We start from the raw sequence: 12,518 nt of genomic DNA on the forward strand, positions 1-12,518 counted from the left end.
CCAGTGCACAGCAGCATCAGTGGCAGTTGACAGTTGAAGCTCTGGTGGCTGATACTATAGTCTTGCCTTGGAAGAGCGAGCTAGTGTGCTTTGCAGCTAGTGTTATACTTCCAGCGATTATCTTGTTGTTCAGAACACAATAAAATCTGTGCTTTTCCTGAACATTTTTTTTTATTTTATTTTTTCTATTTGGTGGATTTATTTAACATCTGGAGATGAGCCGGAGAGAGCTGAGACGGCTCCTGGAGGACCAGCGAACATGGAGCCGTCAAGGAGATCATGGTAAGTGAGATATTTTGGGGCAGTGATTCAAATCTAAGGGGCAGATTTATCAAAGATTGGAGAGAGATGAAGTACCAAGCGATCAGCTTCCAACTGTCATTAAAATGACAGGAGCTGACTGGCTGGTACTTTATCTCTCCCCACATTCCCTTTCTCCAAGCTGTGATAAATCTCCGCTGTGTCCTCTCACCCTGTGTGGCATGCGGGCGGCAGTTGGAGGTAGCTGCACATTAGTTATATGTCCTGCCTTACACTTTGTGGGAGATTCATGAAAGCTCGGAGAGAGATAAAAGGTCTATGTATTTAAGGCTTGGAGAGAGATAAAGTGAATGGAGATAAACTACCAACCAACCAGCTGTCATTTCTACAACACAGCTTATAACATGTCAGTTAGGAGCTGATTCACTGGTACTTTATCACCATCCACTTTATCTCAGGCTTTATACATAGTCCCCAATGTACCAACCAATCAGCTACTAACTGTCATTTTACAGTCAGGGGGGGGGGATATACCAAGCCTTAGACTTAAACTGATATAGTGGATAGAGATAAAGTACCAGCCAATCAACCATGTTACAGGCTGGATTTGAATGATGACTGTTAGAAGCTGATTGGCTGCTACTTTATCTCTCTCCAAGCACTGATAAATATCCCCCCATGCTATGTTACCCTGTGTACCATGCGGGGGCAGTTGGAGATGTGGCCTCCATGCATCAGTAATAAATTAGGGCAATTTGGCATTTTGTAGATCATTGTGTAAACAAAATCTACAATATATAGGGATCACAAATTCTGACCAGTGATTGGTAAATCAGGTTTTTGTACATGTTGAATTTCAGATTAATTAAAGCTGTAGATCGCTAGTGTATGGTAACAATCAGCAGATTTGCAGACTGTTACTAGTAACATGATGAGCCTTTCCAGATTCAGCAGATCTGTATTTGCTGAAAATGATCTGCAATCACTAAACAATATCTGTAATGTATGGGGGCAGACTGGTGGATTGGGGAATCTTTAACCACTTAACTAATTATTTTTCCCTTTAAAATCATTCATAACATTATTTTTCTTACTTTTATTTAGTAATATAGTTTCAAAAGTATTTTTGAAATATGATATTATGCTCATCTCCAGACCCGGATATCCTTGTCACAAACTGGCAGACACAGTGGGGGGGGGGGGGGGAGGTGAGATTGGGGGGGGGAGATTTGGGGGGGGGGGGGGGATGGGGTCACATGTGATCTGACTGTGCCAGTTAAGTGGGTAAATGGGGGGAATCATTGAATCTGTGAATTATTATTTTTTAGTTTTGTGATAGCTGAAGTACTGTACACATTATCTCTATGCCCTGCCTCACACTCTCTTATTCTCATATATATATATATATATATATATATATATATATATATATACAAACCATCCGGCACTTATAGGTACTGCTCATAATAACACACTGGTGCTGTGGATCTGGGATCACACATAAAACAAGGCTAATGTAGGATCTATTGAGCTGACATCTCTCTTCAGTTGCTGGACCAATAGGGGGAGGTGACGCAGTCTGCAAAGTGCTTTGAGTGTCAAAATAAACTGGCAATGGGGTGTGAGGGATTAAATAGATCATGGACGGGTGTGAGTGGTGCAGGATTAAACTCTATGGAGGCCCCAAGGCAGAAAAATCTCGGTGCCCCCCTCGCAAATTATCTCAATACATTTTTAATTTACCAACCAATTTTATCAAGCAACAGTCTATGATCTGGAAACAAACTGTAATGTGAATCTGAGGTCTATGGTTTATGTACTATACAGAGTATGGGAGATATGTGGGTCAGGTTGGAGGGATTATGTGCATGAGCTGGATGGAAAGATTGGGGTGGAAAGAGGAGTGTGAGCAGATAGTGGGGAGTGTACGGGGTCCAGGGTTGGGTGAGATGTCACCAGCAGCCATGAGAAGGTACAGGGTGAGATAGACATGCCCGGATGAATTGTGGGTGTGAAATTCTGCTTATGTAGGCCTGAGAGTATGTAGGCCTGAGAGTGCGCTGGCGCAGGGAATAAAGCAGGTCATGAGTGCAGACTAGCGAGGAGGGACGCAGTGATGGGGAACTAATGCAGAGGGAGAAATAGGAGCTGACAGATGAGTTCTGGGTCCAGCAGCTGAACAGAGATGGACACAGCCAGCTTGGCCCAAAGTAACATGGTGTCTCAGAGGTCACAAAATCACCAAGTCATTGTATGATGTAAGGGGTTTCTCATACTCAGCCCTCAGGACCGCTGACAGGTCACGTGCTGCAGACCCCCTAGCTGGGGCACAGGTGGGCTCATCACTCGCTGCATCTGTCACATTACAAAAGTTGCAGCGCATTCATTGCTGACTGACACAGTCTTGGTAGACATAGGAGGTCTGGAAAACATGACCTGTTAGGGGTGCGGAGGACCAAGTATAAGAAACACAGACTTGAACCATTAAAGCTCAGTCCTCAGCATGTTTTAATTTAAAGACTAGTTCAGTTTTTTAGATGTTTTTTTTTAAGTGTTTTTCCTTTTCCGCTACCCACTTAGAGAGTTCCTTACAGGCTATTATTATTATCATTATTATTATTTTTTATTTATTAGCCGCCACAAGTGTTTTGCAGCGCTGTAGAAAGGACAGTACAGGGAGACAAAATGTAACATTACAGTAAATAAATAACAAACATAGAGTACAGGCAACAAAGAGCACCACAATTCTCATACATAATACAGCTCAAATGTAAGTAGTGAGTGAGTGATCAGCGTACTACTAGGAGCTGGTGGCCATAGATAGAGATGAGCCTTTACCAGCAGGAGAAAAAGCCAGTAAAGATGGTCGCTGAGTAGGAGAGGGTTTTGACAACAAGAGGAAAGAGGGCCCTGCTCTGAGGAGCTAACAATCTAGTAGGAAGGGGCGACAGACAGATGACATGAGGTGCAAGCAAGCAGGAGGTAGACCAGACTCTCCCACAGCCCTGACACCCTTATTCCCATCTCTTTATTACCCTCCCACCTATTCTACCCCAAATAATGCACCCTCACATCTAGCCCAATCTCCACTCTGAGCCGCACTCGTTCCTCTGGTGCCATTCATTTATTTTCCCTCCGACCACTCATAGATGTTATAGGAGCTCCTTGGGATACTTATGGTGGTTCTGTCTGAGAATCACAGGGTTCTGGTCAGCGACTGACTGTCTGAATGTTACAGTCACTGGTATTACCATACCCTACTCCGCTGCAGACACACACAGCAGTACTCACTCATGCAGCTAAATGCAGCTAATTGTACTGTTACTGCTCATTAGAAACATCCAGCGCTGCCTCCCTTCTCTGCTCTACTCATCCTTATTTGGAAAATCTACACCTGGAATACATTTATAGTGTCCTGCTTGAGCACCCCAGCCAGTTTGCATATATTTGGGCACGTTGGGTTTGTCACAACGAGGCCTCATCCACTATATCCCCTGCTTAGGTCTGATATTTTATCACTTTCTTAATGATTTGTCATGCCAGCACTCCCCCTTCCTTCTCCCTTCCCACCTGTACCACTACCAACACTCTCTTCTAACTACAATAAATTAAACAACTCTTATTCTGACAGCCTCTTACAGTGTAACACTACCAATGATATACCAAAATATTATTATATTTGTATTATTATTGCTGTAACTCAAATTATTGATCAACAATTGATTGGTCCATGTTATCTAAAGGTAATTATTATGGCTACTATATAAAGGTATATCTTTTCAGATGAGTCATCCCAGACCGTGTTTGAGGAGAGGCTGCGGTCTGAGCGACGCAGAGGTGTGAGAAGATCTCGTCGGAACACCCAGGAACATCCATCAAGCGGAGCAACATCTCCTCGGCTGCAGAGACCTCGGAGGGACCACAGACATCGAAGCCGCTCTCCTCTTCCTACTCCTCCGGTAGCAACAACGGACAGACCAAGCCCAGATCCTCGCCCTGGTCCAAGCTCCCAGCAACCAGCTGAGAATGAGCAGAATCTTCCAGCCATGGTGATTGAGATCGACGGGCAGAATCTCCCGGCCATGATGATCGAGATTGATGAGCAGAATCTCCTGGCCATGGTGGAAGAGATCTACGGATTCCAAATGACCACCATTGCAGAGGATGAAGCAGCACAACCATGTGCTATCTGTCTGGTGGAGTACGAAGAAGGGGAGCCAGTGATCGTCCTGTCCTGCAGCCACAGGTATCATCCAAGCTGCATCACACAGTGGTTTGACATAAATCTCAGCTGTCCTGTGTGCCGCAGAGAGTGCATCCCGAGGCCGGTCGTGTGCCTGATCCGCTGAGTACAGCAGGAAGAGGAACATCTAAATCCCCATCTTCTCTCCATTCCATACCATCTCCGCCATTCTGTCCAGTTCCATCAGCTGACTACTATATCTCCTGTACTCCTACCACCCTCCTGCGGCCTAGGCTGGACATATCCACAGACTCCATCACCACACTGGGCCTGATTTAGGTCCTGACGCTGTAGCGGAACATGCAGTCAAGTGCTGATGTTCGGTACCTTGCACATGTGCCGGACCCATGCATGTGCAGTACAGGTCTATGGCGTTGGTCATACTATGGTATTAGATTATCAGTGATTGACGGTCTGATGCTGCTTGAGGACGGGGAACGGGCGGTAACAGCCTCAGTTTCCCTAAATGGATTTGTGTCGCCGCCGTTGTTGGAGAGGGATGCGGTTAAGAGCTCCGTCTGAGGTTGGAGATATCCTGGCCCCTTCATAGTAGATAAGGTGGCTGACTTCCGTGACTCCTTGGGTCACTCGGCCTGCTTCCGTGTAAGCAGCGCGATAGCTCCGCCGTCCACATATGAATCAGGCACACTGTGCTCCTACCAGCCAGTGGCCATCTTATGTGTGGCACTGGGGGAATCCTATGCATACCCCACAGCCATCCTGCTTTGGACAGGATAGTCCTACTTTTCGGGAACTGTCTGGCTGTCCCACCCACGGGGCACACTGTTCCGGGGTGGTGGGGAGTTAGGGGGAGCACTCTCACCCCTGCTCTGCATAGTATGGATGCCATGCGCCCAGAATCCACCAGGGCCTGATTCAGAGATGGATACAGATCATACAGTAGCTGCGTCTATGAAGGCAGCTGCTGAATGAAAATATATAATGGCCTGGAGGCGTCTTGTACAAACAGACATCGCATGATGGCTTCTCTGATCCGCTGCTGTTCTAAGCATTTTACCATCTGTATGAGCATCGGTCATCCGAGTAACCCTCAGGCCTCTTCACGCCAAAAAAAAGGGTCCAACATCAGTGGCAGAACTTGAGAGTGGTGGGCCCATGTGCAAAAATATGCTCTGGGCTCCTCTCCTCCGCCCTATGGGAGATGCAGTGGGTGACAGCGGGGAGAGGCTGTGGGTGACAGAAAGAGGGAGAGGGAGACATTGGAAATCAAAGGGTGATGGGGAAGGCAGAGGGTGATGGGGAGAAGCATAGGGTGACAAAGGAATGCAGAGGGAGACAAGGAGAGGTAGATGGTGATGGAGAGGCGGTGGGTTGGTTATAGCAAAAGGCAGAGGGTGACAGGGAGAAATTTACATGGAGAGGGTGACAGGGAGGTAGTGGGTGAGAAGGAGACAGTTGGTAACAGGGAGATAGTAAGAGACAGGGAGAGGGTGACAGGGTGATAGTGAGTGGCAGGGAGAGGGTGACAGGGTGATGGTGATGGTGAGTGGCAGGGAGAGGGTGATGGTGAGTGGCAGGGAGAGAGTGACAGGGTGATGGTGAGTGGCAGGGAGAGGGTGACAGGGTGATAGGGAGTGTCAGGGAGAGGGTGACAGGGTGATAGGGAGTGTCAGGGAGAAGGAGACAGGGTGATAGGGAGTGTCAGGGAAAGGGTGACAGGGTGATAGTGACAGGGAAAGGGTGGCATGTAGATCATTGGTGACAGGGAGAGAGTGGCATGGAGATAATTGGTGACAGGGAGACAGTGACAGTGTGATAGTGAGTGGCAGGGAGATGGTAGTATTAAGATAGTGGGTGACAGTGACAGGTTGACAGGGCGATAGTATCAGGGAGAGGGTGACAGTGACAGGGAGAAAGTGACATGGAGATACTGGGTGACAGGGAGAGGGTGACAGTAACAGGGAGAGTATGACATGATGAATGTGGGTGACAGGGTGATACTGAGTGGTAGGGAGAGGGTGGCATGGAGCTAGTGGGTGCTTGGGGAGGCAATAGAGAAAAGCAATGAAGTGGCTGCAGGCAACGTCATTCAAAAGTTTACTTACAATACTTCTGTGTCCAGGTCCTACAATACTTCTGTGTCCAGGTCCAGGTCAGATCAGCGTTGCTTGGCTGTGAGATGGGCTGGGCTGTCTCTACATGCAGTGGCAGGGCTGGCCTCCATCCACTCTGCTTGGATACGATGCAGGGGCAGATCTAGACTTTACTTTTAGGGGGGGGTAATTATTTCTCCTGACTCCTCCCCTTTTTCATGCCAACTCCTCCCCTTTACAATGTCTCTTACGGTGACCTGGGCCAAGTGCCCAGCATCACTCCTTATATGCGGCTCAGGCCTATGGCCACAGGCCTGAGTTTTAGCCATGCGCATAGTGCCTGCCTACTATGGGGCAGTTTGGGTGAACTGGGCCTAATGCCCAGAGTCACCTTATACTCCTACAGGGGCCACACTTAACTGATAGGGCCTAGTGCCCTCTGACATGCCCACAGGCCTAAGCGTGAACTGAGCCACAGGCCTAGTGCGCGATATCTGCGCCCTGAACCAAAGGGCCCGCCTAGTGCGCCACAGGCCTAGTGTCTGATTTGACCCCACGGGCCTAATACCTGAAATCTGGTGGTCTAGTGGGGAAGGGGGTGACTTGCGCGCCTCACTGTGGGCCTACCTACCCTGTTGGAGAAGCGATGCCCGATCCTCAACTTCTGTCTTTGGTCGCCGCCCCTTCTCCATGGTCAGCCGACGCTGGAGGTCTTCTTTCTTGATGGCAGCGCATTCAGGCCACTTCCACAGCCTCAGGAACTGCCAACTCCTCCCCTTTACAATGTCTTTTCTGGTTACCTGGGCCAAGCGCCCAGCATCACTCCTTATATGCGGTTCAGCCCTACGGGCCTGCCTACTTGTGGGCACGCAAACTAATAGGGCCTGGTACCCCTTAACTGGCCAAAGGTCTAAAGCATGACTTTTAGCCATGGGCCTAGTATCTGCCTACCATGGGGCAGTTTGGGTGACCTAGGCCTAATGCCCAGAGTCACCATATACACCTATGGGGCCACACTTAACTGATAGGGCCTAGTGCCCTCTGACATGCCCACAGGCCTAAGCCTGAACTGGTCCACAGGCCTAGTGCTCGACCTCTGCACGCTGGGTCAAAGGGCCCGCCTAGTGCGTCACAGGTCTAGTGTCTGATTTGACCCCAAGGGCCTAATGCCCAAAATCTGGTGGTCTAGTGGGGAAGGGGGTGACTTGCGTGTCTCACTGAGGGCCTACCTACACTGTCGGAGAAGCGCTTACCGGTCCTCAACTTCTGTCTTTGGCCGCCACCCCTTCTCTGTGTTCAGGCGGCGCTGATGATCTTCTTTCTTGATAGCAGCGTATTCAGGCCTCTTCCGCGGCCTCAGGAACTGCTCCCGCAGCATCCTCTTCACTCTCTGGCCTCTGCGATCCCTTCTTCTTTCTTCTATGACGTCCGTCTTCTTCGGTCCCAGCAGTGGCAGCCCAGCATCTCCAGAAATGCTGGGCACACCCCCAAAGTGTTGCACCTCCCAAAGCTCCTGTCAATCCTACAGGGGGTTTCATAAAACAAACTGCTATCAGACATCGGTGCTTATAACACTGTTGTCATCTCGATAAAGACGCTGCACAGCGTAGAAATGTATAGAAACAGTGTTTTGATATTGGTCTGACAACCAAAATCCATATTTCTGAACCCACTGCGTATTGATACCCGGGTTACATTTTCCAGTGGATTGTATATAACATCATTATGGTACAGTTGTCTTGTCCAATCGTATGTATTTATCACTTCTAATAAATACTTTTGGATTAGAATACGGTTCTTTCTGGTTCCATATATATGTTATTTGAGACATCAGTCTTTATCATTATCCAGCAATAGGGACTACAGAAGTCCAAAGAAACCTTTATGTGCGTCACATCTATTTGTTACAAGTAAGCATACATGTAAAAATCTGCTCAAGTTTGCATCTATCACCACTTTGAGTGTCGACGTACAGGAATGAGAGACTTATAATTGGATTGGGACCTTCCACACACTCTTCCCTTCCTTGTATCACCGACTGGTGGAGCTGTGTTTATTCACAGTATTACACTATTGTGTGATTTTCTTGTTTCTATGTGATTACCATCGAACATTACATCGTTTGACTCTATTGTGAAATAACCACATTGAGGATCAACAAAAGTTTGGGACATTTTAAAGCGCAAGTGAGGTTGTACCCTTTTTCTTTTCCATATGTTGTTATAGGTTGGTGACCTATTTTGTACTATCTCGTGCTACTTCATTGTGCAGCGCCATAGGAGGAATTGTTTATTGTATTCTTCAGCTCCTGCCCAGCCTCTGATGTCAGACAGGGGCGGTGCCTATGACGCAAGCAGAGCTGATTGGCTACAGCAGAGTATACTAGGGTGCCTGCTGTGGTTTCTCCTCCCTTTTTGCTCACCTCTGTGGCATCAGCTTCGGGGGTGGCTTTAACTTTTTCAGAATTTAATGAAGAGCTGAGAGAAGATGAAGCTGTTTTCTCGACGGAGGCATCGGTGGCTGGTCCGCCTGAGACTACAGGTGAGGCACAGCCAGATTAAGGGAGGGCCCAGGGGATACGTTACCCCAGGCCCAATAACCTCTCAGGGCCCCCTGTGCTGGACCAATTTGTTTTTCAGAGATGGAGACAACCTTGTCTCCATCTCTGCAACGGTCAGGGCCGCCCCCATGCACAATCAGAGCGCCTGCCTGGCTGCTCCTCACAGAGTGCTCTGATCGGCAGAGCTCTCTGCATTGGATACATTGCACCCACACAGCTAAGGCCGGGAGCTACTGAGCATGTGCAGTAGCAGCTCAGCTCATATGGACTCCGGCAGTGACTCGCCTCTTACTTATTTGGTTAATTTTGTATTTTGTGTGTGTATGTGTGTGTGTGTGTGTGTGTGTGTGTGTGTGTGTGTGTGTGTATGCGTGTGTGTGTATTTGTAGGTATGCTGTCTATGTATGTATGTATGTATGTATGTATGGTGTGTGTATGTGTGTGTGTGTATGTATGTATGTATGTATGTATGGTGTGTGTGTGTCTGTATGTATGTATGTATGTATGGTGTGTGTGTGTGTGTGTGTGTATGTGTATGTATGTATGCATAATATGTGTGTGTGTTTGTATGTATGCTGTATGAGTATGTATGCTGTGTGTATGTATATATATATATATATATATATATATATATATATGTATGTATGTATGTATGTATGTATGGTGTGTGTGTTTGGATGCATAGTGTGTGTGTGTGTGTGTGTGTGTATTCATATGTGTGTGTGTAGGTATGCTGTGCATGTATGTATGTATGTATGTATGGATGGATGTATGTTGTGTATATGCAAGTATGGTGTGTGTGTGTGTGTGTGTGTGTGTGTGTGTGTGTGTGTGTGTGTGTATATGCTGTGTGAATGCATGTATGTATGGTGTAGTTTGTATATATATATATATATATATATATATATATGAACACATGCATATTATATATATATTGGGCCTATATCAGTAAGGATTGCAAAGTCTGCTAAGATGCAGAATTTGCAATCCTTGTGTGATCGCATGCTGACAGCTGCCCATCGCAGGGCAAGACCACCCAGCATGCTGACCGCCACCGCCACCCCCCTCACCCCTTGAGCAAGCAGAATTTGCGATTGCACAGCAATTTCTGCTTGATTGCAAATAATGGGTAGCCTCCTGCAGGCGCAGGCCGCCAACATTTTTGTGATTGCAGCGGCTGTGTGTGACATCATGCAGCCATCCCGACCACGCCGCTGCCGCACTCCATTCACGCCGCCGTGTACCCGCAATGCTCCGTTTCCAGCTAGGAATTGTAACGTTGCTGCCCAATGAACGTCCACCGTCCATGCCCACGAATGCCTCTGCCTGATTGTCATGCAGAGGTGTTCGCATTTTCTGCTGGAGCCCGCAGGAAATGTGGGTGCATGCGCAGGAGAGGCCCTGCGGATTTCCCCGCTTCCTTTTAGTAATTCTTGCAGTTGGATCGCAAATAGTCGACCATAGTCCTCAGGGCGCCCCCTTGACTTGAGTTCCCCAGACCCCCGTAGCCTTTATCTGGCTCTGAGATGAGGCACCGGGGGAATCAGACGATGATGATAGATCCTCCTCCTCCTCTTCGCTGTCACCTTCCGCTACTAGCGCAGTCAGGGTATAGAAGCGTTCTGCTAAGTATGCTAGACAAGAGGCTGTTAAGTGCGGCTAAGCTCCGGTTGGCCTGAAGCTCGTTTACATGGAATTTCCATGCTATCTTTTTTTCTTTTTGGCAGATCCTCATTTCATTATGTTTCCAACAGAACTGTTACTATTTTACGTCTCAGTTTGATCATTTTCTCTGGTTCTTTCCATCCCTTATAGGTTTGCTGGGCGATAGGCGCAAGGATGGCATAGCTGCCCGCTCATGTCTTCTGCTCGGCTGGGTTTATGGCTTTAAGTTTACGCCTTTAAAGCTCATTTAAATAAATAGATAACAGTTTCTGCCAAATTCATGTGTCCGTGTCGTTAATTTATATAAGGTTTATGTTGGTTATCACTGATGCATACACAGGGCAATCCTCAGCCGTTAGGAGGGTAATTAGAACCCTTACTGCCCCCAATGCTGTAGCTGTGTGTATGTTATCAGGGGTAAGAGGGGATGTGTCTGAGGACTGGAAGCCAGTAGGCAGCTTACTTATACCCCTTTTCCACTAGCTCCTTAAAACACGGGTAAATGCTAGAGATGTGCACCGGAAATTTTTCGGGTTTTGTGTTTTGGTTTTGGGTTCGGTTCCGCGGCCGTGTTTTGGGTTCGAACGCGTTTTGGCAAAACCTCACCGAATATTTTTTGTCGGATTCGGGTGTGTTTTGGATTCGGGTGTTTTTTTCAAAAATCATAGAATTTGGGGGTCATTTTGATCCCAAAGTATTATTAACCTCAATAACCATAATTTCCACTCATTTTCTGTCTATTCTGAACACCTCACACCTCACAATATTATTTTTAGTCCTAAAATTTGCACCGAGGTCGCTGGATGACTAAGCTCAGCGACCCAAGTGGCCGACACAAACACCTGGCCCATCTAGGAGTGGCACTGCAGTGTCACGCAGGATGGCCCTTCCAAAAAACACCCCCCAAACAGCACATGACGCAAAGAAAAAAAGAGGCGCAATGAGGTAGCTGTGTGAGTAAGCTAAGCGACCCTAGTGGCCGACACAAACACCTGGCCCATCTAGGAGTGGCACTGCAGTGTCAGGCCGGATGGCCCTTCCAAAAAATACTCCCCAAACAGCACATGACGCAAAGAAGAAAAAAAAGAGGCGCAATGAGGTAGCTGTGTGACTAAGATAAGTGACCCTAGTGGCCGACACAAACACCTGGTCCATCTAGGAGTGGCACTGCAGTATCACGCAGGATGGCCCTTCCAAAAAATACTCCCCAAACAGCACATGACGCAAAGAAGAAAAAAAAAGAGGCGCAATGAGGTAGCTGTGTGACTAAGATAAGCGACCCTAGTGGCCGACACAAACACCTGGCCCATCTAGGAGTGGCACTGCAGTGTCACGCAGGATGGCCCTTCCAAAAAACACTCCCCAAACAGCACATGACGCAAAGAAAAATGAAAGAAAAAAGAGGTTCAAGATGGAATTGTCCTTGGGCCCTCCCACCCACCCTTATGTTGTATAAACAGGACATGCACACTAACCAACCCATCATTTCAGTGACAGGGTCTGCCACACGACTGTGACTTAAATGACGGGTTGGTTTGGACCCCCACCAAAAAAGAAGCAATTAATCTCTCCTTGCACAAACTGGCTCTACAGAGGCAAGATGTCCACCTCATCATCATCCTCCGATTCATCACCGTGTACATCCCCCTCCTCACAGATTATCAATTCGTCCCCACTGGAATCCACCATCTCAGCTCCCTGTGTACTTTGTGGAGGCATTTGCTGCTGGTCAATG

At 47.6% G+C, this 12,518-nt stretch overlaps 1 protein-coding gene across 1 annotated transcript; it reads left to right on the forward strand.

The window, feature by feature from the left end:
* On the forward strand, positions 1–11,052 carry LOC134949222 (E3 ubiquitin-protein ligase RNF12-A-like). The gene is made up of 2 exons (XM_063937687.1): positions 1–282; positions 4,045–11,052. Exons 1-2 carry the CDS (start codon positions 216–218, stop codon positions 4,608–4,610), a joined length of 633 nt encoding a protein of 210 aa, XP_063793757.1. The 5' UTR covers positions 1–215; the 3' UTR covers positions 4,611–11,052.
* The last annotated feature ends 1,466 nt before the right edge of the window (positions 11,053–12,518 follow it).

The sequence above is a fragment of the Pseudophryne corroboree genome, chromosome 8 (genome assembly GCF_028390025.1).
Source record: "Pseudophryne corroboree isolate aPseCor3 chromosome 8, aPseCor3.hap2, whole genome shotgun sequence".
Lineage (NCBI taxonomy): Eukaryota > Metazoa > Chordata > Amphibia > Anura > Myobatrachidae > Pseudophryne > Pseudophryne corroboree.